This window comes from Mus musculus, chromosome 6, assembly GCF_000001635.26.
Source record: "Mus musculus strain C57BL/6J chromosome 6, GRCm38.p6 C57BL/6J".
NCBI classification, from domain to species: Eukaryota; Metazoa; Chordata; class Mammalia; order Rodentia; family Muridae; genus Mus; species Mus musculus.
The window spans coordinates 126,084,795-126,111,722 of NC_000072.6; the positions used below are offsets into that span (position 1 = coordinate 126,084,795).

The 26,928-nt window shown below is 47.0% G+C and overlaps 1 protein-coding gene across 5 annotated transcripts in view; it reads right to left on the bottom strand.

Annotated features, from left to right (window-relative positions):
* Window positions 1-16,617: 16,617 nt before the first annotated feature.
* The window catches only part of Ntf3 (neurotrophin 3), a 65,361-nt gene continuing 55,050 nt past the window's right edge, over window positions 16,618-26,928 (bottom strand). For all 5 annotated transcript variants that reach the window (XM_006505715.3, NM_008742.3, NM_001164034.1 and 2 more), the window contains one exon: window positions 16,618-17,729. In XM_006505715.3, coding sequence (XP_006505778.1) covers window positions 16,932-17,729 — 798 coding nt within the window. In that variant the 3' untranslated portion in view covers window positions 16,618-16,931. The remainder of the gene's footprint in view (window positions 17,730-26,928) is intronic.

Consider the following 26,928-nt stretch of genomic DNA (forward strand, 5'->3'; position numbering starts at 1 on the left):
GCTGGGCTACTGAGACTGCTTCCATGTCTCTCATACTTTGGGGCAGAGAGATATAAGGACAAGAGAAGAAATGTGTAAAGCCATCACACTGTGCAGAAAGCTTACAGATTGGTACTTGTAGTATTTTCTTTGGAATAAAGCAGATACAAAGACGATCCCAATGGAAGGAGTGGGGTTGGAGCCCCACCCTGTGATGAGAGTGATATAAACACACAAGGCAAAGGTCTTGCATCGTGAGAGAGAGGTAGAATCAGGGCCACGCTTGCAGTTTGTCTTCTCCAGGCAACTTGTCGCTGGCTGGACCCAACGTGGATCTGGCTATCAGGTAAACCACCTCTATTCCTGACAGAGAGCTGAAGCCCAGATAGGGGAAGCAACACAATTCCAGATGGCTCCAGGAGAATCCAGAGATGTCTGAGAGATAAGAAGAAATGTCTTCCCGCCTTTGACAACATAAAATGAAAGCGCCTTTCTAAAGAAGACAAGAAGACCAACTAACATACTCAATTATGGGAGAGCACTCTGAGACAGCAAAGAGGATTCTAGGACTAGATAGAATAAAGATATATTTCACAAAGGAATCCAAAACTGAGATGAAGGATGTTGGGAGGCCACCCAGTGTCCCCATGCTGCCACGTGGAAACCCTAATAGGATTTGGGGTTGATGGTTCTTAATTAGCTAGCCAACCTGAAGGAAACAATTGACACCATTTTTCTTCGCTGGCAAGGCTGTCTTTACTCACCCTCCTCTCTGCTTTGCCCTGTTCCATTTTCTCCATCTCTTCCTGGACAAATTGCATAGTCCAGGCCAATCAACAGCATTCACTGACTTGCATAAGATGTACTCACTAAATACTTTGTTCTATCTTAGGTGCTTAGAGCTACAGACCTTTCCCCCAGGGTACTCTCATCTCATGACCATAGGCAATCAATGAATGGTCACAACACGTGTCCCAAAGGAGGGGGTGCAGTCAGGACAGGTGATAGAGCACCTGGCTAGTGACTACGCAGGTGGCCAGAGAAGGCACCCTGAGGAAGTAACTTATTTATATATTCATTCACTTTTATTTTGTTTTATGTGTACACATATTTGGTGTCTGCGGAGTCCAAAAGAGGGGTTCAGATGCTCTGGAACTGGTTTTGTGCTACCACATGGAGCTGGGAACTAAGTCCATGTACTTGGCAAAACAGCAAGGCCACTGAGCCATCTCTCCAGGCTCTTAGCCACTGAGCCATCTCTCCAGGCTCTGTGAGAGATGCAACCTGAAGACAGATCATTCCAGAAGTGCTGGGGGCTAAGCCTCCTACAGAACTCCAAGGAAGGGCCTAATGGTGGCAGGCTGTAACCTGTCACCTCTAACACATCACAGGTTTAGCTCCAAACAAATAGTTTTCAAACATTTTTTTAATCCTCCTGTGAGAGACAAACCTTGTCAGAGTTGGCTCAGAAACTGTTTGCGTGTCTGTCTCAGGGAATAAACTCCAAGACCCCTGAGTCTCAATGGCCCTGAGTGGAGCCAGCGCCCTGGTGTGTGGAGCAAGAAAGACTTGAACCCTGGAACCGCATCCAATCCCCCCCCAACCCCAGTAACAAGATCTCATGGCCTTGGCAAGCAGGCCCTCTCCCCACTTCCCTCTGGCTTCCCCTCCTTCCCACTGGCCCTGGCCCTGGCCCTGGAACTCTTGGATGGGCAGAACAGCTGCAAGGAGGGATCAGCTTTCAATGAAACAATAAAATACTCCTGCATATCCCTAGGAGTATGGCATTTATGACTAGGGTGGGCTGGCTTGCTTGTCCAGACACCCCCTCCCCAATTCCCAGGCTTGCCAACTCAGACATCCACGTATCCATAGCCAATCCTTAGAAAGTCCTCACAATCTGGTGGGAGTGGGGGGTGGGGCAGGCGCACACAGGGCCCTGGAGGACCTTGGTCAATGAGGTGTCAGTGCTTATTGGTGTCAGAGGCTATGCAGCCTCTAGAACAGTCTGCTCTCCTGTAATCCCTATGGTCCTGCCCTGTGCAGACAGCTGCCTAGGGCAAGCATTCAGTTCTGTGGTTCAAAGATTGGGAATCCCTCCTTAGCTGGGGAGGAAACCAAGTGGTTCCCATTCCCCAAAAGCACTGCATTCACCCCACCCCTTTGTCTTCAGACCCTTCTCTAAACGTGAAGTCCTTGACTTCCTAAGTATCCCAGGCATACACAGACCCCATGATTGGACTCTGAGTACTGATGCCCTTCCCACCCAGCCACTCCCTACCCCTGTTCACAGATGTCCAGAAGGACTTCTTCCCAAGAGCTCAGGGTCTGATACTGCAAAGCCCAGGGATCCAAACTTGGCAAAGCTTCCACAGTCCACCCTTGGTACCTCAATGGTAACCCAGAGCCTGCTACGGAGTCTATGGAAGTGTTTTGTGTGTTTCCTCTCATTTTGTCTTTATTGTTTTATACATACTAATGGGAAGCTGAGGTTAGAAAGCACAGATCTCATAAATGTAATACAAATAGGAACAAGGTAGGTGTTACTGGGCAGACTCACAGACGACCAAAGGAGTCGCAGTCTGAGGCTCATTAGCAATGACCAGATTGACTTTGCAACACAAACCAGACATGTTTGGGGCAGTCAACCCAGAATGCTCTTCACTGGGATCTCCACACAACTCACTTGTCACTGGTCACATCTTGGTCTATCTATTCCTGACCCTCCTCTCCTTTTGAAACACAACCCTGCACCTAACCTCCACCCACATCCCGGGTCCTCTGTACTGTCTCTGATTTTGTTTTCTCTCTTTCTCCCAACCTCCTTGCCCTTAGCACTTACCACATCTAGCAATATGCCTGAACATATCATTTTCCACCCTTCTGCATTACTAGACTGGATGGTATGTGCAAGGGGTATGCCAGACATCTAGAAGGTGCTCAATAAAATCTGCTGAGTGAATGAATATGGAATACAGCAAAATCGAGGACGTAAATATGCTTAAAATGCGCTGCAGATATCATAAAAGGTGTGCCTAGAAGCAGGAGTAATTATGATTTTACGTGTTCTTTTAGATTCCTGAGAAAACATCTCATCTCTGTGCCACATAGAGCTTTTGTGGCAATAACTTTTGAGAAGCTGACTCGGTACACAGTTCCAGGATCATGCTAGACATAACAGAAGAGGACAGCTTCAAACAAATTGATCCTTGAGTTAGGAGAAACACAGAGGATGGGATTTTCTAAGGCAGGGGACTGAAATCAGGGGGGGGTTTCTTGCGGGTGGCAGAGTGACCTGCTTTGCTCTATTGCTGGTTGACGTTTGGCTAATGAGGGCCTATTTTTGCAGCAGACCGCTGTGGATCAGGGATGGTCTGAGAACATCGTGGCTGAATGGAAATTTTCACTAGGTATTTCCTGGTTGCCCTTTGAGGTGGGTAAAGCTGCCTTTGGTTCTCAGTCAGTAAAGTTTTGCAGCTCAGAGTCTCCCTGGAAAGCTCACATGACTGGAAGCAGGAGATTGGACATGCTGCAAAGGGAGAGCTCCTAACATGGCCCCAAAGGAAGGAGGTGGCAGCAGACTCTGACACAGGGACAAGGTCCCTCCCATCCACCACTATTTGTCTGTGATTCGCTGCGTGATATGCTTTATAAATTCATTAGGGATCCTACACTGGGGTCGTTATGATGTGCTAGGCTCTCTGCTCATCACAGTGCCTGAGACCCCTTGCTTAGTGCACCTGTCCCATGTTATTGCCAATGGGTGCTTTCTCTCTACTAGAAATGAGGGAGAAGAGGAGGAGGAATAGAGGAGTTAACATGGGCCAGTTTACACGGCTCCTGCCAGATGGAATTGGTGTCCGAGTTCCCTCCAAGGCCCACATCCACATCTACAGTCACATCTTGTTGAGCAACTGTTGTCTTGGCTCTAGAGTCATAATGGCCACAGGTCATGTAGGGACACCCAAGGCAACTCCCTCTCTGCCTGCACCAAACAACTCTCACTGCATCGAATGTGCAGTGTCTGAGTGAGTGCCGTACATGGGGGTTCCATGCGAAATAGAAGCCAAAATAAACCCTCGAAGACGAAGCTGCTGAAGGGCGAATGAGCAAAGCTGACATCCAAAGTCAGAGGCCATTTTCACTTGGTAGACCTGGTGAACACAGAAGACACAGTTTCCAAGCCAGTGGACAGCCAGAAGACCATCTCAGGAAGCAATTGCCACTTCCTACCTTCTCTGAGGCAGGGTCTGTTGTTGCTCATCATTGAGTTCACCAGGCTCCATGACCTGTGAGGTTCTGGAGATTCCCTGTCTCTGCTTTCCATCCTGCCTTAGGCTGCCCGTGTGTGAGGGTCTCCGGCATGCTAGGTACTACTGATGCTGGCCTGCAGGTCAGGTGAGCTGAGTGTCAGGGCAGGCACAGGGATGGGAGAGGCAAGGCGCCGGGCAATCACACAAGCACTGTGTGTAGAAAGACCTGGGCATGGGTTTTAAGGGTTTTGTCCTCAGCATTTTGAAGCTTTTATTTATTTATTTATTTATTTATTTATTTATTTATTTATTTATTTATTTATTTATAACAATGTCTACCTTGTGCACAGTTTGCTCTTAGTCTTTCCGATTCCATAGATGGTTTGTATGAGGAGGATTGTCCCAGCAGCTAGTAAGGTTCACCTTCTCCCTTCAGGAAAAAAAACAAAAAAAACAAAAACAGAAAACAGAAAATGTAAAGGATGGCGCTGAGAAGATGGCTTGTAGCACATTGTGAGGACTGGATCTCTAGAATTCACATATGTGCTAGGAGATGCAGTGGCTCATCTATCCTTACATCACCTGGGAGACTGAGATGAGGGGTCCCTGGAACAAGCTAGCTGGACTTGACTAGAGGAATCTATGGTGAGCTTTAGATTCCTCGTGTGAGGAACCCTGTTATAATGCATAGGCTGGAGAGTGAGCAGGGAGGACACCTGACATAAACCTCTGACTCCCACATGCATGTCACATACACGTGCATTCACACATGCACACACGCATACCACACAAACATACAGGAGAAGTATTGGAACAGAAATGAATAAAAAAGAGGACCAGAGCTCCACAAACGAGGGTTTTTTGTGTGAAGGTCCTTGACAGGAGCCTGGGACCCCTGACTCTGTGGGAGCCAGAATTTCCCCTCACCAGTCCACAGGGGATGCCTCCGTGTGATCCCTGAGGCTTGAGCTCTGAAGGTGTTAGCTTTCTTGTTGACTAACTGTGATTACGGGGAGTCATAGCTTCCTCTGAGGCTTAACCTCCCATAGATTAGAGAAAGAAGTTCCAAGTTCAAGAGTCAGGACTCCAAGGTCACCAGAGAAGCTTCCTCCAGCAGCTGATGGGAGCAACTAGAAACCTTGTGTTTCTAATGCCCCAGATGTGAGCACTCTGTCTTCCTGCATCCTTAGGAAATGTAAGCTCCCTGCTCTGCTCTTGATCCAAGTAAGCAAGGATGAGTCACTGCCCTGGACCAGTGTCTGTAGGTCCCAGAGCTGAAAGAGGCTGCTGGTCAGACCCATCTGAGGATTCTGACTTTGCTAACGGTCATGCTGACATGAAGCAGGGTTCATGTTGAAAACTCAAGAGAAAACAGGACAGGAGAAGAGAAGAGGAAACAATATGAACAGCAGTTATCCTGGGTCTGGGACCCAGCATCTGGATTTCCAGCTGCAGGAGACCAAATGAGCAGGGGCCAGAGCTGGTTTTCTTCTCAGGATGAGGGCATTAGGGAATAGTCAGGGTGGTACTGAGCCGTGGATAGTACCTGGTAGGATTTGATACTTGCTGAATGCTTGTTCAGGTCTTGCTCTTCAAAGTGACTTTGAACCTGTCATTTTTCTAGACTGAGGGCATCCTGGGATCTACACTTGAGTTACCTTCTAGCTGTGTTCTTGTCTCCATATAGACTTAGACTGTTTTATATCAATCCAGAGACAGACCTTCTTGATAGGTGAGACCTTTGGTCTGTGATGTCCCACCTACTAAAGTCCACTCTTCTGCTTCATTTCCATGGGACACAGGATTGGCTCTCCCTCTTCTATGGGGCTATGCCCATGCTCTCTAGAAAGGTACAGCGGGCCTTTGTATGCACAGAGCTCTGTGCTGGCTGCTTGCATACTTTGCGACATCTGAACCCTCTCTTCTATTTTCCTGCTTAGGAAGAGAAACCTCCCTTTCCCTAACCCACTCTGGCAAAATGAAGAGCTCCTTATTCCCTAATATCAAGTCACAATGCTACTGCAATGCTTATCCCTTTGTATGTGTACCACAGAGGAAAGCAGAAGGTTCATCTACAGAGTAGGTGACGTGAGGGGGACAGGGATGTGCAGAGAGATGGTTGATTCATCCAAAGCCTGATATTCTCCTACATGGTGTGTCTTTTCTGTCTCAGTTATCTTGTGGTGGCACATGGGATCTGAAGCTGGTCAGAGACTGGAGGGTCAAAAGACAACCGCCAGCAGAGCAGTAGTTTAGTAAGATCTGCTGGGCCCTCGCTAATGCTCTCCTGCCAGCCCTATGGCAGTGTGATAGTGTTAGCCACAGGATCTAGAAGCACCTTGGAGATGGCCTTCTGGGTATGTCTGTGGAATTATCTTGATTACCCATGTGAAGAGCTATGTTGACCGTGGCAGGACCATTCTCTCAGCAGGAGATCCTAGACAATATAAAACCGAGAAGACAAATGAGGTGAGCATGCATGAATTTACCGTCGTCCTCTGTTCCTGATTATGGATGTGATGAGACCAGAGGTTTCAATCTCTTGCTTCCTTGGCTTCTCCGCCATAATGGACTATACCTTGACTAGTAAGCTAAACTAAACCCTTTCTCTCTTAACTTGCTTTGGTTAGAGTATTCTATCATAGGCAATAAGGAGCAACAGTGTTTTAGACCCTTCCATGGAAGGTCTGATTCTCACTCCAACTCGGCGCTATATATTATGGGCTGTATGAATTTTTTGCCCATGTTGCCTAACTTCTCTGAAGGCTAGGTGGTTTCGTGGTTTTGGATTGGCTATCATTTGGCTTTTCTGGTGTGTCCCAGAGCCCACCAAGCTCTAATTACCCTTGGTGCGATTTCAGATCTCAAAGCTCTTGGAGCTGTCTGGATTAGCTCCCAGGACACTTTGTAACTGAATCTGGAATGTTTTAGACTTTTTTTTTTTTTTTTTTAAAGAAAAGAAATCTGAGGGTTGTTGAATACAAACGAGTCAATGACAACACCAGGAAAATCCCCAAGAGGAGCCTTCTTGAAGTTTGCTTTAGAGGAAACCTTGGGGTGACAGAAACCTGCATCTGGGTGAGGCCAAGGTCCCCACCTACTCTGGCTGAAAACCTACCGGCAGGAGCCTTAGGCACAGGAATTCGGAGGGTGTGATCCTACTTACTGCCTGCTCCCGGGGCCTTTTAGAATTGGAGGGAGACCAGGGGGACCTGCCTTGTAGCAGGAAAGATTGCTCTTCTGCAGAGAAACAGGTTTGACTGGGTAGAAACCCCTGTAGGGAACAGAAGTGGTATTGGGCAGAATGCTCTCTGTTCACAAAAATCAGTGTCTTAAGTCTTGGATAAAATAACAAACGTCTCTCACGTGGTCCTCATGTGTACATGGTTGAAGGGGGTGGGAGGGTGAGTCAGAAGTCTGCCCTCATTTGCACTTTGATTGTCAAGGTTTGACTTTTGATTGGTGAAAGATCCCATTTCTTAATTGGGACTATTAATTTCTTTTTGGCGTGCCTACTTCCCAATAGGCATCCTGACTCTACTGTGCACCTTGAAGGTCAGCACTGCCACCCTCCTGCCAGCCAACTGCTCACTCTTTCTCTCCTTTTCCTGTATTCTAGCTCTCCTAACTGAAGCCTTGTCCCTGTCATGGACTCTGGGGTCTAGAGAACAAGCTTCATGAAGGCGGGAATCTGATGTGCCTGTGTTTGTTATCTTTCTACTTGGCATTCAAAAAGATGGGCTGTACACAGCAGCTGCCATATGAGTTTGTGGAGCGGATGCCTGGAGGGTGGATTACTGCCCACCAGCTCAGCACTAGATGTTCTTTTTCTTAGGTATGTGGACCTGGGCTATTGTTTTTCTTAGCTATGTTTGAAATTTGTTTTCTTCCTATTTGAGCCTCATTTCCAACATTTCACTCAGATGGAAATAAAGGAGCCTCAGATCTTTGGGCAGAGAAGGTGAGGAGACAGGAATGAGTAACAGAGAAAAAAACATAAGCAAAATACAATAATATAGACATGTAAAAGTTTCATAAAGAAATCTACTGTTTTGTATAAGGTTTTAAAAGATTAGCAATAAAAATGTAAAAATATCTTCATCTAAAAAGGGACATCATTATTTTGTGCTGTTCAGTTTATTGTGTCTCCTAGCTTATCATTGATGTCTAAGTAATGGAAGGCTAGCAAAAGCCTCCTCAGGATGTCCGTTTTCTGTAAGCTTGGATTCTTTTTCCTATCTTAACTGAAGCTTATGAAGGGGACACATTCATTGTTCTGTGTAAGTATGGATTTAGTACTTACTGGTGGACCAGACACAGCATTTGGGATAATGTTCTGACTCTCACAGGATGATACCCAGTGGCACAGAGCCAAATAGGACAACATGGTAAAGAAGCAATTACACAAATAGCCTTACATCTATAATTTCATTTGAGCTGTGTGAGTGGAAATACAATTCTGGTTCCTATGAGAATATAAAATGGGAGGGGGAAAGGCTTGGCCATAAATAACTTCAGGATATATCAGGAGAGGTCCTCTAAGGAAAAGAAGGTCTATCTATCTATCTATCTATCTATCTATCTATCTATCTATCTATCTATCTATCTATCGATCTCTCTTTATATTTATTTATAAACTGAGCCCTGTGGACTGGGGAGCTAGTTTAGTCCAGAAAGTGTTAACCATGTACACATGAAAACCAGAGTTTGTGTCTTGGCACCCACATAAACCATTTGGTGTAGCATCCTGATAATCCACTGCTGGGGAGGTGAAAACAGGTGGATCTCTGGGGCTCCCTATTCCTCCAGCTTAACCTATAGGTAAACCCCAGGACCTAGTGAAAATTGCTGTCTTAGAGAGCACAATGAATGTGGTAGTTTTAAATGAATATGGCCCCCATAGGCTCATAGGGAGTGGTATTATTTGAAAGGCTTAGGATGAGAGCCCTTGTTAGATGTGCCCTTGTTGGAGGAGATGTGTTATTGGGGGTTGGGCGCTGGGATTTCAAACACTCAAGCCCAGTGGATTACTCTCTCTTTCTGCTGTAGAACTCTCAGTTACCTCTCTACAGCACCATGTCTGCCTGCATGGCACCATTCTTTCTGCACAGATGATAATGGACTAAACATCGGACTGAAAGCCAACCCCAGTTAAATGTTTTCCTTTATAAGAGTTGCTGTGGTCATAGCGTTTCTTCATAGCAATAGAAACCCTAAGACAATGGATGGTTCCTGAAGAATGACACCCAAGGTTCAGCTCTGGTTTCCATGTACACACACACACACACACACACACACACACACACACACACACACACAAACCCAAGGCTTGAAAGCAGAGCATGCTTGAATCAGATGAAGGGTGCCTAGGACAGGGCCAAGCATCTGAGCTTGAGAAGTCAGGCCTGAAAGCTCTGGACCAGAAAGGCATTTGCTTCCTGCCAAGAAGTTCCTCCTTGACCAGGAAGCTTTCCTTCAGTCAACAGCTATAGAGAAAGTGCTCACCAGGAGATAATCAGACTTCTTAGGTGTCAGCTTTTGCTTGTGCAGCTTTCTGCTCTTCTAACAAATTTCCTGAGACTAGATAGAGGATAAGGATCCCATGAACATGGTGCCAGCAGCCAGGGAGGGACTTTGTCAGCATCAGAACATGCCAAAGGGCATCAGATGATGGGGCACTGCAACATTCTAGCTCTGATCTCATTTCCTTTACTTCTGAACCCCTCCTGACCTCACTGGTCTCATTTTAGTTACCTTCTAAATGCCTCCACCTTCCAATACAATTAACAAATGCATTGGGGCTTAGGGTTGTTGCTCCTTGGAGGTTGGCCTCTAATCACAGCACTCAGCACTCAATAGTCTGAGAGAGAAGAATCATGAATTTGAGGTCACCCTTGACTCTCTAGAGAGCGTGAGATCCTAAGTAGTAGAATGTCTACCTGGCAACCGAGATCAGTAATATACAAACCTGATGCCTAAGGCCTATCCCCATGTCATGACACTTACCTGAGAGTGCAGTTATACCAGGTTACAACATTTTCATTTCGTCTCCTCAGTCATCTCCTAGCAGTCTTTGCAGCTCCCAAAGCTATACACTGGTTGCGCAGCATCTTGCCATTCTGAAATGGAGGCCTGAGCCTGGATCTACTGAGTGGGTTGTGAGTCCCACTCTCGGGTTTCTGATGCTTTGGTGACCTTGGTTTTCATTGAACTTAGACTCCACTCATTGGTAACCGGGGGTGTGCAGAGGCACTGGACTCTTTCCAAGCAGGCAAGCGCTGGCTGGTTGTTTATTGTTTCAAGCATGTGCACAATTCGTTTTCCACTGGATATGCTTACCAGGATGTTCTGTGGGCACCCTGAACTCACTGCTCACAGTTCCTTCACACTGCTGTATTCTCAAATTAGATTCAGAGCCAGGCCTGGAAATGACACGATCTCTCCAAAGCCTTTGCGTTTCATCTTCTACATCCAGCTAGTTAAACATCATGTTGACTGTATTTGGAAACTGTCTCTCTAATCTGCTCTGCCCCCTCCTTCCTACTGTCCCCTCCTCACTGTAGGCCTTCCTGTGTTATTTTCTGCAAATCACCCAGCTCTCATGCCAGGATGCTGTCTTCTGTTTATCTATTAACTATGCTGCCACCAAAGTTGGCTTCTGAAAGGCAGAGGGAGACCCCCTCATGGACTCCTCATTGACTAATGAACCAGTGATCTTCCTCTGCACAGTGGCATCCCTTGAGAACATTCTAGAAATGCAAATTCACCAACCCCACCCCAGACCTAATGAATCAGAAACTCAGGGATGGAGCCCAAGCCATCAGGATCCGTTGTAACAAGTCCTTCAGGTGATTCTGACACAGGCTCTAGCACCCAAGCAGGCAAATCCAAGCTTTAGACCCCTCCTTCCTGGCCTTGAATTAGGTTATCTTCACTACTGTCTCCCACTCCCCAGAGCCCCAAAGTTGTTATATCAAACCTTTCGGTTCTCCCTCTTTATGTTAGATTCCTGCCCATCTACATCTTTGTGGGTTGTTTCTGTCTGGCATATTGTTCTCCTCCCCCTTCCCCTGTAGAACTCCAGCCATCCCTTAAGAACCATCTCCGAGGTCACATGCCTCAGTGACACTTCCCTTGACTGTCCTGAGCAGTGTGTAGTTGCCCACATTCTGGACGTCGGCAGCCCGTTTGTTGACAACCTAGTTACAACTATTTCTGTCTCTCAATTTGGCTTCAGCCGAGGGAGAGAGTTTCTATCAGATAATCGGGGCTGTTTTAAAATAGAGCAGGCTGCTGGCTGAGGCGCACTCATTGTGAGGCGTGGGAATTGTCAAGGCGACTCCACGCTGCCTTCCCTGAGGCCCTGTTGCTTCTCCTCACCGCTCTTCCAGGGGCGAAGCTACCTCTTGTGAGCGCAGCACACACAGCTGGGCAGAGTGCCCACCACCTAGTAGGCATGCCGCTTTTTTTTTTTTTTTAACTATCAAATGAGTAAAAATAGATTTCTGCCTTATAAGGGAACATGGATTACTGGATCTCAAAGTTCGAGTCTAAATAGAAATTCCTGCCTTCTATCTCTGCAAAATATCTACAAAATACTGTACAATTGCCACTCTTTATACTTCAGATTGAAGTAACAGCAGCCACCTTGTCCCTAATCCCAGGACACTTAAGTTCTGGGTGGAGGGAGTGCCTCAGAAGTCCTTGTGCCCAGAGGCTGCTACTGAGGCTGCCATTCTCCACTGGTGGAATGGTCATTGGGATATGGCTGTAAGGACCCTATCATCTCCCTGGCTGTACCAAGGCCACATTCCCTTCACATTATCCCACTAAAATTCAGAGGCCAGGGGCTCTCAGGCACTTAGCATGGGCTTTTAGGAGCTTGTGCCTCTAAGCTACGGTGACTCCTTGGGTTCCTATCTGGCCTTTTTATCTGATTAGCTGTGTGACCTCAGGAAAATTGCATGTACAACAAAGGACTGAATGGCCAGGGCTTGGGGTGGGTAGTGGGTATTGAGAATCGATGAAGATTAGTGCTCATAACCTAGCATGAAGAAAGTAGCCCGGGACATGGTAGCCTTTCTGTCCCCACCCCCTTGACCTTTGTTCTCTCTTAGTTTCCATCTGCAGTGCCCGGTTCCAGCTTCTATCTCTTTCTTAATTGGAAGATCCACCGTTCCAGATCCTGCCTTGCTCCCAACAGGATCCTTAGACGCTGCCTGCTATTTTTCCTGTTCGCAAACTTTCCACCCTAAGTACCCTTTCTTGGTCTGTTTCTTAGGCTCTCCAGTTGGCTGGCAGTTCAGTCTCTTCAAGGTTATATTTGTGTTTGAGAGCACTCTGTTTCAAGCATTAATTTCTTTTAAAAAAATGCAGTTTATTATTGCTTAGGATATCAAAATAGTTTTACACACACACACACACACACATACACACACAAGCGCGCACATGCACACGGTGGGGGTGGAGGTGGACAGAGAAAGGTGTGTACACACCCAGGAGGCATGCATACCTAGTTATTCATCCATCTCCACGTTCATAGCTGTCTAATTCATTAGGCTGTGTTTCACAACTTCCCAATAAAGTTTAATACGCTGTCGCTGCAGAGCATTCTGTAATTTAATCTGAAATGTCAGTGACCTGCACACCAGTTCAACCCAGCCAGACTCAGCTGTGGTAACCAGTTCCTTCAAGAAAGGGCACTTGGGGGCTGGAGAGATGACTCAGCAGATAAAAGCACTTGGCTACTCTTCCAGAGGTCCTGGATTCCTAGCACACACACGGTAACTCCTAATTTTCTATAACCCCAGTTCTCAAGGATCTAATGCCTTCTTTTGACCTGGCCTCGGGCATGTTTGTGGTGCATAAACATATACACAAGCAAAACATCCATACACAACTTTTAAAAAGAAAGAAAAAAGAAAGGAAGAGAGAGAAGGAGAGAGAGAGAGAGAGAGAGAGAGAGAGAGAGAGAGAGAGAGAGAAGAAGAAGAAGAAGAAGAAGAAGAAGAAGGAGGAGGAGGAGGAGGAGGAGGAGGAGGAGGAGGAAGGAGGGAGGGAGGGAGGGAGAGACACAGAGACACAGAGACTCAGAGAGACAGAGAGAGACAGAGACAGAGACAGAGAGGGCATTTGGAACACCTCTTTTCTGCTTCCTTGCTCCTCCCTATTTGGGTCTGAGCACAGGGGATCAGCCTCCTCTACAAACAAATCTGTAGTCCTTCAGAATGCTCTCACCCATACCAGAGTTCTGCTCTTCAAGGTTGGGCCACCCTCCCTCCAGAACCAAGTCAAAAGCCAGGGGCTAGAGTCCAGACCGAAAGAAGTTTTTGCATTTCAATTTCCTGTGGAGCCTGTGTGTGTACATCAAGTAGGCCACTAGCCCACTGTGACTTGAAAAAGTTATGAGAATGTCACTCGAGAGGACAGGAGGATGGGGATCTTGAGGAAGAAGCTTCCGGCTATGGGAGCTTTCAGATGCACGAGATTTCGTGGGAGTTGAGGCCTTGGCCTGGGAGCCAGGGTCCCAGAGTGAGGAGATGCTATTGAGGACCAGCTTTGCTGAGCTTCACGGTACTCTGGTTGAGGCAGAACCCATGGTGAACCTGGACAGAGCTGGGCCTTGTGAAGGGAAGCAGGAGCAAAGCAAAGATCCCCAGCACCGGCTTTACATACCAAAGGCCATCAGAGTTTGAGGGCTGGAAACGAGTCTTCCTGGTGAGGTCAGATGAGTCACTTGAGATCTGTGAACTGAGAAATAGGCTTCACATTCTTACACACATGGTCAGAGGTGGTAAAAATGGATGCAAGTGCTCTCCCCAGCCTCAGTGGAGGCATTCACACTGAACTATGGAAGTGCATGTAGACACAGAAAAAGGGAGCAGTCAGCAGGGAAATTCAACATGTTCCAAACCCGGAAATAACAACAGCGTTCTAAAAAGAGCATTAGAACTGGAGCGGGTAATACATACCTTCAGAAAAGCAGTAGGCACAATTGCCTGCAAGACATTGTTTCACTGCATGGAGGCCAAGAAATGCCTCCTCCAGTGTGTCCATAGAGAAGAAGCCTTGGTGACAGAGCTGAGGAAGGGAGATTAGCCGATGCTATCCTAATGTCCTTTGCCCATCCTGTATGTGATGGATACAATTTAGTATTTCTCTACCACAGACCTTCCATCAGAATCCTAGAATGAGAGTTTCTGTGCCCACCCTCTCAACATCTCTGCCACCATCACTAACATAGAGACCTCAGCTCTTTTGGTGTCGGCAATGTGGTGGCCTCCAGCCTCTGGGGTGCCACATATTCCTTGGAAATGTTCACTGGGTCCCTGGAGGGAGGAGACCCTGAGAACTGAGTTCCCGCTAGCCATCAGATCCCTGCTAACCTATCTGCTGGTCTCCCTGCCCTGAACCGTCCAGGCTACAGTGGGTCTCCAGGGGAGAATCATGCCTTGGGTCCCCTAGCACTGCGGCACTCATAGAAAATGCAATGCTTTCCAGCTAGAAAGGAGACAGGAGGGAAGAGAGAAAATGGACCTCTCATGTCATCATTGATATCTGAATCTAACTCTTCCCTTTGTTAATGTCCTGAAAAATCCAAATCCAACCTTCCTCAGTTTTCTCATCCAGAGATGACAATGGCTTCCTCAGGGATTCCTTCCTTCCTTCCTTCCTTCCTTCCTTCCTTCCTTCCTTCCTTCCTTCCTTCCTCCCTCCCTCCCCCCTCTCTCTTTCTTTCTTTCTTTCTTCCTTTCTTTCTTTCTTTCTTTCTTTCTTTCTTTCTTTCTTTCTTTCTTTCTTTCTTTCTTTCTTTCTTTCTTTCTTTCTTCCTTCCTTCCTTCCTTCCTTCCTTCCTTCCTTCCTCCCTTTCTTTCTTTCTTTCTTTCTTTCTTTCTTTCTTTCTTTCTTTCTTTCTCTCCTCTCTCTTTCTCTTGCTCTCTTTCTCTTTCCTTCCTTCTTTTACTGTTTCATTCTTTCTAAACAAATAACAGCAGCCATCTTCAAAAGTGTCCAGTGCATTGTGAAGAGGTAGTAGATAACTTAACAGTTCAGGACCCAGACTTGACTATAAAATGATGCGTTTAATGACAGTTGCTGCTATTTGTTGTATTTGTTTCAAAACCTCAGGTCATACAAAGGACATATATTCTCTATGTGTGTTTTAGAGGCCTTGGGAAGAGGAATACACATAGGTCTTAAACCAAGGCAGAGCAATGCAGGTCAGAGCAGGCACACAGCATGGTTTCTGGCAGTCATAGATGCTTCCATGTTGGAGTGGTAAACCTCTGAGCCTCCAGCAAGAGAAGAGAGCAGAGTACTGCAGCTCCAACAGGATGAGTGTGTCCCAGTGATAATAGGACATTGAGAAGTTCTTTGGGGGAGGGGGCATGACTAGTGTCCTTACTCTCACAAGGACAAGAGTCTGTCACCACACTGATCCCTTGCCAGGACTCAACAGGCACCAAGAAGGCCCTTTTCATTTGGACCTTGCACACCATGGTTGCATCAGTTAGCACTGATACATGGTTGACCACAATACCCTGGAAAGAGGTGAGCAATGGAATGGCTATAGCACTCGCAGGCCTACCTCTGGCTACAAAGTTGGTGATGGGTACTCCACTGTTGTGCCAGATGTCCTGGGAATCTCCATGTGACTGCATCCCCAGGAAACCCAGGCTCTGGTAGTCTTCAAACTCTTCATGAGGTCACAGGGGAGGGGCTGGAGTTTGGTCCAGGTCTTTCTCCCAAGAGTACCACTTTACAACTGCTCATCAGCTGGAGGCTGGCCACCAGATCAGTGGGGAAGGCCCTGGGCCAAGAGAATCTGTAATGAGTACATTTATCTGCTGTATGTGGATTACTCATGAACCATTTCAGTTTGCTCCTGGGTAGACATATAATTTCTTTTCCATTATAATTTGAACCCCAGCATCACACACACACACACACACACACACACACACACACACACACACACACACACACAATCTGTTAGAATAGTTATAAAAATTTTCCCTATCTGTGTAAAAGGATGAAAACTACTTACCAAAAGCAAAAACAAAACCAAAGCCAAAAGGAAAAAAGAAAACTCCAAGCCTTACACAACCCCCAAACAACAAATGTGCTGAGAAATAAAATTGTCAGGTCTGTTATTATTGGCGCAAACCACAATTCTAATTGGCAAGCCTATGGCTGGGAAGAGCAAGGGAGGACCTGGGTGTGAGCTTGCTGCCCAGAGGTGAATGCCGAGCTTCACACTACAAGGTGCAGTTTTTAATGGGGGTGAGGGTGGGGGCATAGTGATTCCTTTAATTCATTCATCCAATGTGGAATATACGGGGGTGGGGGTGGGGGAGAACTCTGTTTATACACAACTCTGACATCATCCGATTTTAAGAAAGTTTACTGAAACCACAGTCATGGCCTTGACAATACTGAATGCCAAATACTGGTGTACACAGGTTTTACAGAAGGGTTCCCGAGAGCCCAATCACAAAACAAGGTTAACAGATGGGAAAGGCCTGAGGGAAGGCAAGCACACGAATTTTATTGAGAAAAAAGCTTATATACTGTAAGGGTTGCTGAAGTTTAATAAATAAAGGTCAACTTATAATATATAAAAACAATATAAACATTTATATGCTACATGCATATCATATAATTTAAAGTAATAATTTATATGTGGGGACAGATGCCAATTCATGTTCTTCCAATTTTTCTCGACAAGGCACACACACAGGAAGTGTCTATTCGTATCCAGCGCCAGCCTACGAGTTTGTTGTTTTCTGAAGTCAGTGCTCGGACATAGGTTTGCGAAGTTTTGCACTGAGAGTTCCAGTGTTTGTCATCAATCCCCCTGCAACCGTTTTTGACCGGCCTGGCTTCTTTACATCTCGTTTCATAAAAATATTGTTTCACAGGAGAGTTACCGGTTTTGATCTCCCCCAGCACTGTGACCTGGTGTCCCCGAATGTCAATGGCTGAGGACTTGTCGGTCACCCACAGGCTCTCACTGTCACACACTGAGTACTCTCCTCGGTGACTCTTATGTTCTGCATAGCGTTTCCTCCGTGGTGAGGTTCTATTGGCTACCACCGGGTTGCCCACATAATCCTCCATTAGGTATAAGGGAGGGGGCTCCAAAGGGGTGCTGTCACTCAGCAGGACCCGGGGCGAATTGTAGCGTCTCTGTTGCCGTAGTAGCTCTGTGTCCGTTGCAATCATTGGCTGGAACTCTGACCTGGTGGCCTCTCCCTGCTCTGGTTCCCTGGGTGCCTCTGCTTTGGGCAGGGTGCTCTGGTAATTTTCCTTAACATCCACCATCTGTTTGGAAAGCTTGTTTTTCAAGATATCCGCCTGGATCAGCTTGATGATGAGGGAATTGAGAGAGTCTTCCGGCAAACTCCTTTGATCCATGCTGTTGCCTTGGATGCCACGGAGATAAGCAAGAAATATCACATAAAACAAGATGGACATCACCTTGTTCACCTGTAAGATCTGAAAAAAGGAAACACAGGTGTTAACAGCTGGCCGGAAGAGCCCCTGTCATTCTGGCATCAGCCACCGAGGCTGACAATCTGAGAGTGAGGAGAGGGTACCACCAGTCTAACAAAGCACCGAAACTCCTCCCTGTTATTTAGAAGGGGCGGGGTTTCCTCGCCCAGCCCCTGAGAAACCCTGGGGAATGCAGCACTGGTCTTCTGATTGCTTGCTTCCTAGACTGACAACACTAATTGTATTTTTACAAAAGATGTCTGCATTGTTTCCTCAGCCTCCTGCTGTGCAGGGATGATGTCTTTAAACATCCCTGGAGCTCGGGAAGCTACTTGGTCCACTCTACTGAGACAACTGTGAGGACTGCATCAATGTATCTCTGGATCGGCTCAGAGCCTCTTAACTTCCTCCAGACATGTAATGGTATCAGTCTCATCCAGAGGGACATACAAGGGCTGCGAACCGGGTCTGTTGCTGATTTTAAAGTACAGCATCAAAGAGAAGCTCCTTCCTGGCCCTGCTACCCTTGTAAGCAAACACAAGACCACTAGGCACCTGCTGAGAGGGCCTAAGTCTCAAGGTTCTCTGCCCGACTCCCAGAAAGACACCTGTCACCAGGACACCCCTCAGAGGAGCCACCAACTCCTTGCAATCCTTGCAGAAGACAGAGATGCAGCAAGACTCAGCCCAGACGATGGCCCCACCTGCTCTGGGTAGCGAGGGTTGGGATGTTCTCTTTTTCCTCTTAGGGATTTTCAGTTTCCATTATACCTATTGCTTTTCACAGTCCTCCGTCTGACTCCACCATCTCCCGTTTGACGTGGCACTTTAACCCACCGCACCATTCTTCTGTTACCATAACAGAACCTGAGCACAGGGCTCCTGGCGAGTCCTGGAGGAATTGCAGTGGGATCTGGAAATCTTCCCCACTCAGCTCGCCTGCACTAGGGCCAAGGTGTTTGTGTTTCCGGAAGGTTAGCCCAGGAGGGAGACTCTCCGGTGGAAAGATAGCTGTGCTGGTGACCCTGACCTGGCAATCCCCTCCCCCCAACCCCAGAGCATTCAGTCTTTCATCACCGCTGCTGCCACCTCAATGGCCCCATGGGCATTTTCTCTTCAGAGTCCTGTTTTAACATGGAAAATAAAACCCTTTCCCTTGGTTCGGTGTTGGTATTTTCAGAAAGATGTTATAGAATCCAGGGGGAATACAAAGGGAACAAACAAAGGTTATGCAGGCTGTAGAAAAGAAGTCCTGATTCAGAACCTTCATTGAGGAGCCCGTCCCTGGAGATTGCCACACTGCCTCTCTCCCCATCTCCTCTGAAATATGGCTTGCTCTCTCATCCCCAAAGGCTAACAGTGTCCCAGGCATTAACATCTTCCCGCTGGCTCCTGACCTGCCTCTGTGATAAGAGGACCATCTTCCTTTCCTGAGAACTACTCTCAGGGTAACAGACTCCTTCAAGGTCAAAGCTAAGGGAAGGGTTCTACCATGGCTGCCTACCCTAGAGACTGCTCCAGGAATTGCGTTATCCCAGGAAAATGGTTCCCACAGGGTAATCTCCCTCCCATTCTGCAGGAAAGTGACATTTCCGACAATCTTCTAAGACTAACAAAACAAAACTTAAGGAACACAAAATAAAGGACATACAAGGAGCTTGAGCCCCTACCCCTACCCCAGGCCAGCTGCAATAAAATCATTTGAAACTAGAAGTCTTTCCAAAAAATAAAAATAAAAACAATTTTTCAGATTGTCCCAAAGCCTGGACCCTATAAGTATGAACACACAAGGATACTGTTTACAGGGCGACAAATCAGGGATGATGGATGTGTGGGCGGGGTTCCAGATGAAGTAAGAGGCCATATAGAGGTTGGCAAGGTGATTAGGAGGATGGTTGGACAAGATGGATATTGGATGGTACAGTGGACTTGGGATAAAAAAAAATCTTTGTGGTGGGAGCCTGAATTTTGAAACAAAGGTTAGTGCTAAAAAGCTTCCATCAAAGGCTGGAAAGCTGACTCTGCAGCTGAGTGTCCTTGCTGTTATGTTAGAGGACCCTTGTTGGGTAGTTTACAACTATAGGTAGCTCTAATTCTAGGGGATCTAACAGCCTCTGCTGATCTCCATGGGCACCGGCACACATGTAGCATGTGCATATACCCTCATGCAAATAAAAAGAAAAGCAAATCTTATAAAAAATAAAAATAAAAAGCACATCTAGCCTCATGCCTTCCCTTGCGCTGGTCAGCTTTCAGTTACTGTAACGAATACCGAAGAGCGTTGGTTTATTAAGAAAAGGTGAAGGTGTTCTTGGGCTCATAGCTTTTGAGGTTTCCGTTCATCATGAATTGGTCTTGTTGCTTTGGTTCTGGTGATATGGCAGAAAAACTGTGCTTAAGTGAAAAAAAATCAATCATGGTCTGGAGAAAAAAAAATGTGGGGTCTGGTAGGGGGAGGCAGTGGAAAGGAGGAGAGAGCAATACCCCAGGTGACAGAAAGATCTCTCACAAGCTTTCAGCCCCCGCTGAGCCAGGACTGAACCTTTCCTGCATGGACCTTTGAGCGAAACTCCAGGTATAGCCTATAGCTATTTTACACAGAGAACCTAACAGGGAGAGGTGATGGGTGTCTTCATCCTCTCACCCTGACTTCCGATCACAGTTGTATTGGGCTCCCACATCCCATACTCCAATCTGATTCACTATTGTCCTGCTGCCGGAGCAAGCTCTGTGACTCACGGGTAAGTCCTTTCCGTTTTCATGGTCACTTCTGCTGACATTGTTCTCATTCCTCGCTGCTGCCTTCACAAGCCGGCCTCACTCTGATGCGCTCCAATTACCCTCAGTACCAGCAAGCATGCTTCCTTTGTGTTCTCTCAGCCTGTCCTCCAAATGGCTGCTCTAGTAGGTCCTGCATCCTTCATAGAGCAGTGGAGGTGAGCATGGATCTCACCCATCCCCTCATCTTGACTCTTGCTTACCATCAATCTAGTGTGGAGTGACTCATGAGAGTATGTCACGTGCTGACTGCTAAGTGTTTCTCAACTGTTTGCAAGGCTCTCTCAGATCCTAGCAAGCATCCTCTAGACACCGTTTGGTATATTTATTCTCCCTCCCTCCCTTCCTTTTTGGAGAAAGCAAGCCCAATAATAATGGGACAAGAATTTCCCCAAACACACGAAATTGAGGCTGCAAAGGACTCTAGATACGTCATTTTTACAGATCAGGAAACTAGGGCCTAAGTGGACTGCAGGGGAGAACAGAGGACATTTGGTTCTTGAGCTCAACAAGGCTTCTTCATGAGCAGGTAACTAAAAGGACACAGTCAGACAGGCAGCGAGTGTACTAGAAATGGTAGTTGGATATGAACTTGAGTTGTCTATGGCAACCTGTGGGCTGCGCTTGCTCCTGCTGTATGCACGCACAGAGAACCAAGCATCTGGAAAATTCCTCTTGCTACATCTGGCTCCCAGCAGTCTGGACCAGCATGGCTGTTCCGGTTGCCGTTGCTCACCCATGCTTGGAGCTCAGAGCAGCCGTGCTGCTTGTAGGAGAGAAGGAGCAGCAGGCCTCGGATGTGCAGGAATGGGAGATTAGGGAAGCAATTGTGGGAAGTCAGAGAGTGAGGTTGTGCTTATGCCGGCCATGAGAAAAGGCAGAGTGGGATCTCTGGTTCCTTTTAGGTCAGCGGTCCCTTCACTTCCTACTGTGTCTCTTGGGTTAGGGTTTTCCCCTGGGGGACTGTTTCCCTGGGGTGGGGCCTGGAAACAGGAAGGCAGTGTCAGCTCATTCTAGGCCAAGCACAACAGGCACAACTTTTGCTCATGGGGACTTTGCTAATGCATCAGCTACTTTAGTCAGCAGCTTCAGCAACTGCCCCACTGTTCTTATGAGTGGTAGGTAGCCTCTTCCACAGTGGAGAACCCTGTCTTTCTAACCCACACACCCTACGAGCCCAGCCTATGGCTCCACACACTGCAGAGTTGCAATGTCTGCTGACTGAATGGGCACTGACACCAATCAAGACCTACCCAAGGCACGGCTTACTGGCCTGAAATCCCGCATGGGCTTCTGCCAAGCCTGAATTGGAAGCCAATCAACTCTGCCTTCTTTTCCCAAAGAAAATAGAGGCCTTGGCTCTAAAGCAGCCATAGTCCCCAGGCTCTTCTGGGCTATAATTAGAAAAAGACCTGTTAAAGACCTCAGTAAAAACCCCTTCCTACCCTCTCCCCAGTGCCCAGTCCCCTGCTTATGCTCTTCCAAGATCCCAACCAGCAGGCACATGCTCTTTTCCTCACTTAGCAATGCTTTCCCACATATGGTGTTTTCTCAGTCCCTGGAGCAACATTCCTAACAAGGTTTCACCATCCCTCAAAATACTCAAAAGAGAGCAATTTCTGATTCCTCCTTTTTGGCTCAGTTTACAACACACACACACACAGAGGGTTGCTGGCTATTCAGCAAGTGTCTGAAACGGAAAAGGGAGTGGGGACACAAGGTGGTAGTGCACTGGAGACCATAGCAGCCTGCATCTGTGCTGGCACTTGCCGAGGTCAAGTTTCCCTACCCAGGAGGTGACTTCTGATTCATGTCTGCCAATCACTCTTGTTGAACATTCATTGAAAGTTCTTTTTCTGTTTGTTTTTGTTTTGTTTTGTTTTGAACTCGCATCCATCAGTCATTGCACAAGTTGATGGGTTTCATTATGACATTCTCATCCACCAACACAACGTATTCTGAGCATCCCCACCTCTCACTACCCTTTCTTGTCCATTTCCAAGTAGTCAGCCCTTCTGCTTGGAGATCTCTTCGATATGAGAGAAGCCATGTGATATTTGTCTTTCCAGGTCTGGCTTCTTTTGCTTAACATGATGATTTGGCAAAGTGACAGATTTAAAGCTAAGTGACAAAGAGAAAAGGAATGTGGTGGAAATACTAAATTAGGGACCCTATAAAAGGCCAGCTCAGCTTGTTCCCCAGCTCTTGACTGCAGATTGATCCACCCTGGCTTTGTTCTGGTCACAGGTCCTGAGGCTTCAGAACGAATCTACAGAGTCACACAAAGATGTTCTGACCTCTGACAAGGCTGGGAGGTTGGCCAGAGTGGGAGGCTGATGAAGCCTCCAGAGGAAGTTATCTGTTAATCTTCCAAAGGAACTGGAAGCAGGGATGAGGAAAGAGGGTCAGAGTAACTCAAATGCACAGCTGACACCCAAAGGGAAGGCCCCGAAGATGCTGGTGATCAATTTAGACCCCAGTATCTATGGGGGTTGGCAACCTGGGAACAGGACATCTGAATTCAAACAAAACACACAAGCCAGCTCTCTGGAAGGAAGACGAATCCAGAGCCGACAAGGGAGGGCATTGCTTGCAGAAGGTGATGGAAGGGAACTTGAAACTGGTGTAAGAGCAGATGAGTGATAAACTCACATCCATGGGGCTGGGGGAGTTTCCACAGTACCTTCAGCTTTCCCATGTTGCTCTTCACTGGTGCTGTCCTGACTCCCTCTCAGCACAGCTCTTCAAGGGAGCTGGTCACTTTCACACTCCCTGCCTTACAGTCTACAAAAAGGAAATGTATCTCTGCCAGCTTAACACAGTTGAATGTCCTACCCCTTGCCCCACCACTCAGATAATTTAAAGGCCTGTTAGTAGTGAGGTTGTATAATTATTACTGATTTAAAGAAGTATAAGATTACCCAATGGGGAGAAAGTAGGAAATTATTTGGGATGGTCACCTTACATTCTTATATGTCTTTCAAAAACAATTTATCTCCTAGAGAAGGTATAATGAAATGCCACTCCTCACTGTCTATAATGAAATGGTGCCCCTCACTGTTAGTGTAGCACACTCTGATATCTGATGTTGTTTAGTTGTCACAGCATGGCAGTGGGATGCAAAAATAAAAACTTAACAAGAGAAATGAAGAAGGTAAGGAAGAGAGCTGTGATGAAAAAGAGCCAAGAGACTAGCCCAAGAAGAAGCGAAGGGATGCTTTAGATGTTCATGGAAAACCCAGAGGTGTGTCTGCAATCAAAATGAGAATTACTGTACACTCTCTGCCTGCATTTGGTGGGAACACTTCTGGGGACCCCTGAGAGCTAAGCAGGTCAGCATCAGCAAGTGAGCGCAGGCTGGCCGGGGCCGGGGAGGTGGATTCTTAGCCTGTTCTTTAAGATCAGGTTCTGCATGGGTGCTTCCTGGAAAACCTTACAGTCGCTGGGTATGGTGGCTCACTCCTACAATCCCAGTACTCTGAAGACCAAGGTAGGGGGAGGAAGGGTTTGAGGCCAGCCTGAGGGATGTAACTAGACTTTGATTTAAACAAACAAATGAACAAACAAAACAAAAGCAACGCAAGAAGCCTCAACATCTCAAATTCAGGATTTGGAAACTGGTTGGCAGGGTTGATTATTTCTGGGAACAAGGTACAAGGTCTGAAATGGGACAAGCAAGAACCTCTAGGTTCATGATTCGCTCAATTCCCAGTGACAACAGAGATCACAGCCAAGTGGAGCTAGATGTCACATGCTGGACTGAAAGAAAACAAATCAGAGACACCCCCCCCCCCAGAAAGCTAACCCATCTCCCAAAGTACCAAATTGATCTGTCCCAGGAACAGGCCATGAGAAACAGAACCCCTTTGTGGACTCTGCACTATTCGTTGGTCTCTGACCCCCCCAGGAAAGCTAACCACGTGGAGGAGAAGGAGGGAAACCAGGAGTTCTCTGTGCACAGATGCTTGGGAATTCCTCATTGTCAAATGTGCACCTTCCTCAGGCCCCCAGGCAGTGTGTGATGGAAGGTATGGCACATGTCAAAACAATGTGCACTGTAGCACTGAACAGGAAGGTAGCGTGCTTACACCGGGCCAGGAACACTCTGGCTTAGCCTCATCTTGGCAGAAGATCTAAAGGATGCCTGGTAGGCTCATAGGAGGCCCAGGAAGCTCCAGTTTACTTTATTCTCTACATCGCTCATTCCACAGTCAGAGGGTGGACTAAAGAGAAATTATAGAGAAAATGAGTCCACTCAGCTCATGGTCACAATGGGCTTGCCTAGGAAGTCTGGTTCTGGTTTAGACAGTCACTCCTACTGACACTTTGAACAGACTTGTTGCAGTCACAGGACTGTGCACACACATGTATATGGTACCCGCCCCCTTGATAAGGATGGATGACTTATAATTAAGCTACTCTCTTTCTCTCTCTGCCTCCCTCTCCCTCCCTCCCTCCCTCCCTCCCTCCCTCCCTCCCTCCCTCCCTCCCTCCCTCCCTCCCTTCCTTCCTTCCTTCTCCCCTCCCTCCCTCCCTCCCTCCCTCCCTCCCTCCCTCCCTCCCTCCCTCCCTCCCTTCCTTCCTTCCTTCATTCCTTCCCTCCTTCCTTCCTTCCTTCCTTCCTTCCTCCCTTCCACACTGTCTCTCTCTCTCCCTCTCTGAGAGAGTAACGTTAAACCCATCACAGTACCAAGGATAAGCTCTCTGCCTCCAGCTCTCAAGTGTCAGGATTACAGGTGTGTGGTACCACACTTGGGTTATGTACGTCCTGTTGTGGTGGCCTTCATTCTCAAGGCTTCACGCAAGCTAGGCAAGTACTCCGCAAACTAAGATACGTTCCCATCACTGCTCAAGCTTTTTCAAATCATTTAATTTACTGTTCCATGTTCATTTGGAAGAAGATGATTTTCTGTGTCTGGGGGTAATTCCATTTTCCAAGGGCAAACACATATGAGGAAAGATGCTACACACCAACAAGCTGAGAGAAAGTGGGCACTGGAGACTAACTTTTGCCTCAGAAAATAACTTTCTCACACTGACATTTTTATTTGAAGTCTATGCCTAGTGTCTGCATTGGGCTAATGTTAATCCCCTAGTTATGGGCAAGTGCTAGGTAATGAGAAGGAATGCCTTCACGAGTGGGGTGGCTGCTGAGAAGTTGCTCTGTGATAATTACAAGGAATTATAATTACAATGAATAACAATGAGATGAATAATAATGAAGACGATGCTAAAGTATCCATCTTGTCTACCCCTCAAATGACGAATCACAGGTCCCAAGAAGAAAGAAGCTGCTTAAGGGAATTCACAAGGCTTCTCTTCAATACATAGGCCTCTCTTCTCTTCCAAACCAAGACCACAGCTAGCTTGGCAATGGCCATTTTGATTTCTGCCTTAATCGTGGTGGCAGAAGAAAGGCTAGGATCAAGAAACCATCCTGGTTTGGCCTGGAGAAGACTTGGCTGAAGAGAATGTGGTAAGATGGCAGGCTTCCTCCTGTATGCTTGGTGAGCTGGCTTGTACCAAGCATAGTCAGTCCCTCACAGAACCCCTTACCACAAAGCCAGCCTCCTTCCTTGGGGATGAGACATGGCGCATTGAGATGTTGTGGTTGTCTTAGATCTCATACCCTCTGCCACCCGAAGACCATGGAAGCCATAACTACGATTTACGTGGCTTGGCATCTCTTTTCATTTGGCGAGTGTCTCCCCTTGCGCTCACTGTGGTCACCATCACTCATTCGAACACTTTTACAATCTAGGAGGCAGAAGCAGAGGAGATGTCTGTTTGATGATTTTATGAGTCTGTTCTCACCCACTCACACAGCAATGCTGCGATATGTGCACAGGGAGAAAACCAATCGTTCATCCAAGTGAGTGCGAGACAGGCACTTACTAAACATTAGGACTCCAATCCCAAACAGTCTAGTGTCTTTCTGGGCACCGGGGTGAGACTCAAAGAACCAGCCCAGAGCTTCTCCTCTGAAAGCAATTTTGGCACAAACACACTGAACTCAAAGCTGTGTTTAATCACAGACACAAGTCACAATAATCACTTGTACTAACTGCTAACCTTTGGTGAGCCTTCCCATATGCTAGACTTTGTGAGACACTTTGCACGGATAATCTCAATTAATCCTTCTAGATACGATTGTTATCCCCACTTTGCAGCCAAGGAAACTGAGGCTCAGAAGGATTAAATAATTTCGCCCAACATCACACACCCATTGAGATGCAGAGCCAGGATTTAAACACCCATCCAAGTGACCTCACAACCCTAACATTCAGCTAAGATTGCATAATTCCTCCCACTTAACTCTGAAGCCAAGGCACCTGTCACTTTTTCGAAGCAGACTGGCAGCAACACTACATTGCTTTCAGTGCTCCTTTCCATGTTTAGAGAGAGAGAGAGAAAGAGAGAGAGA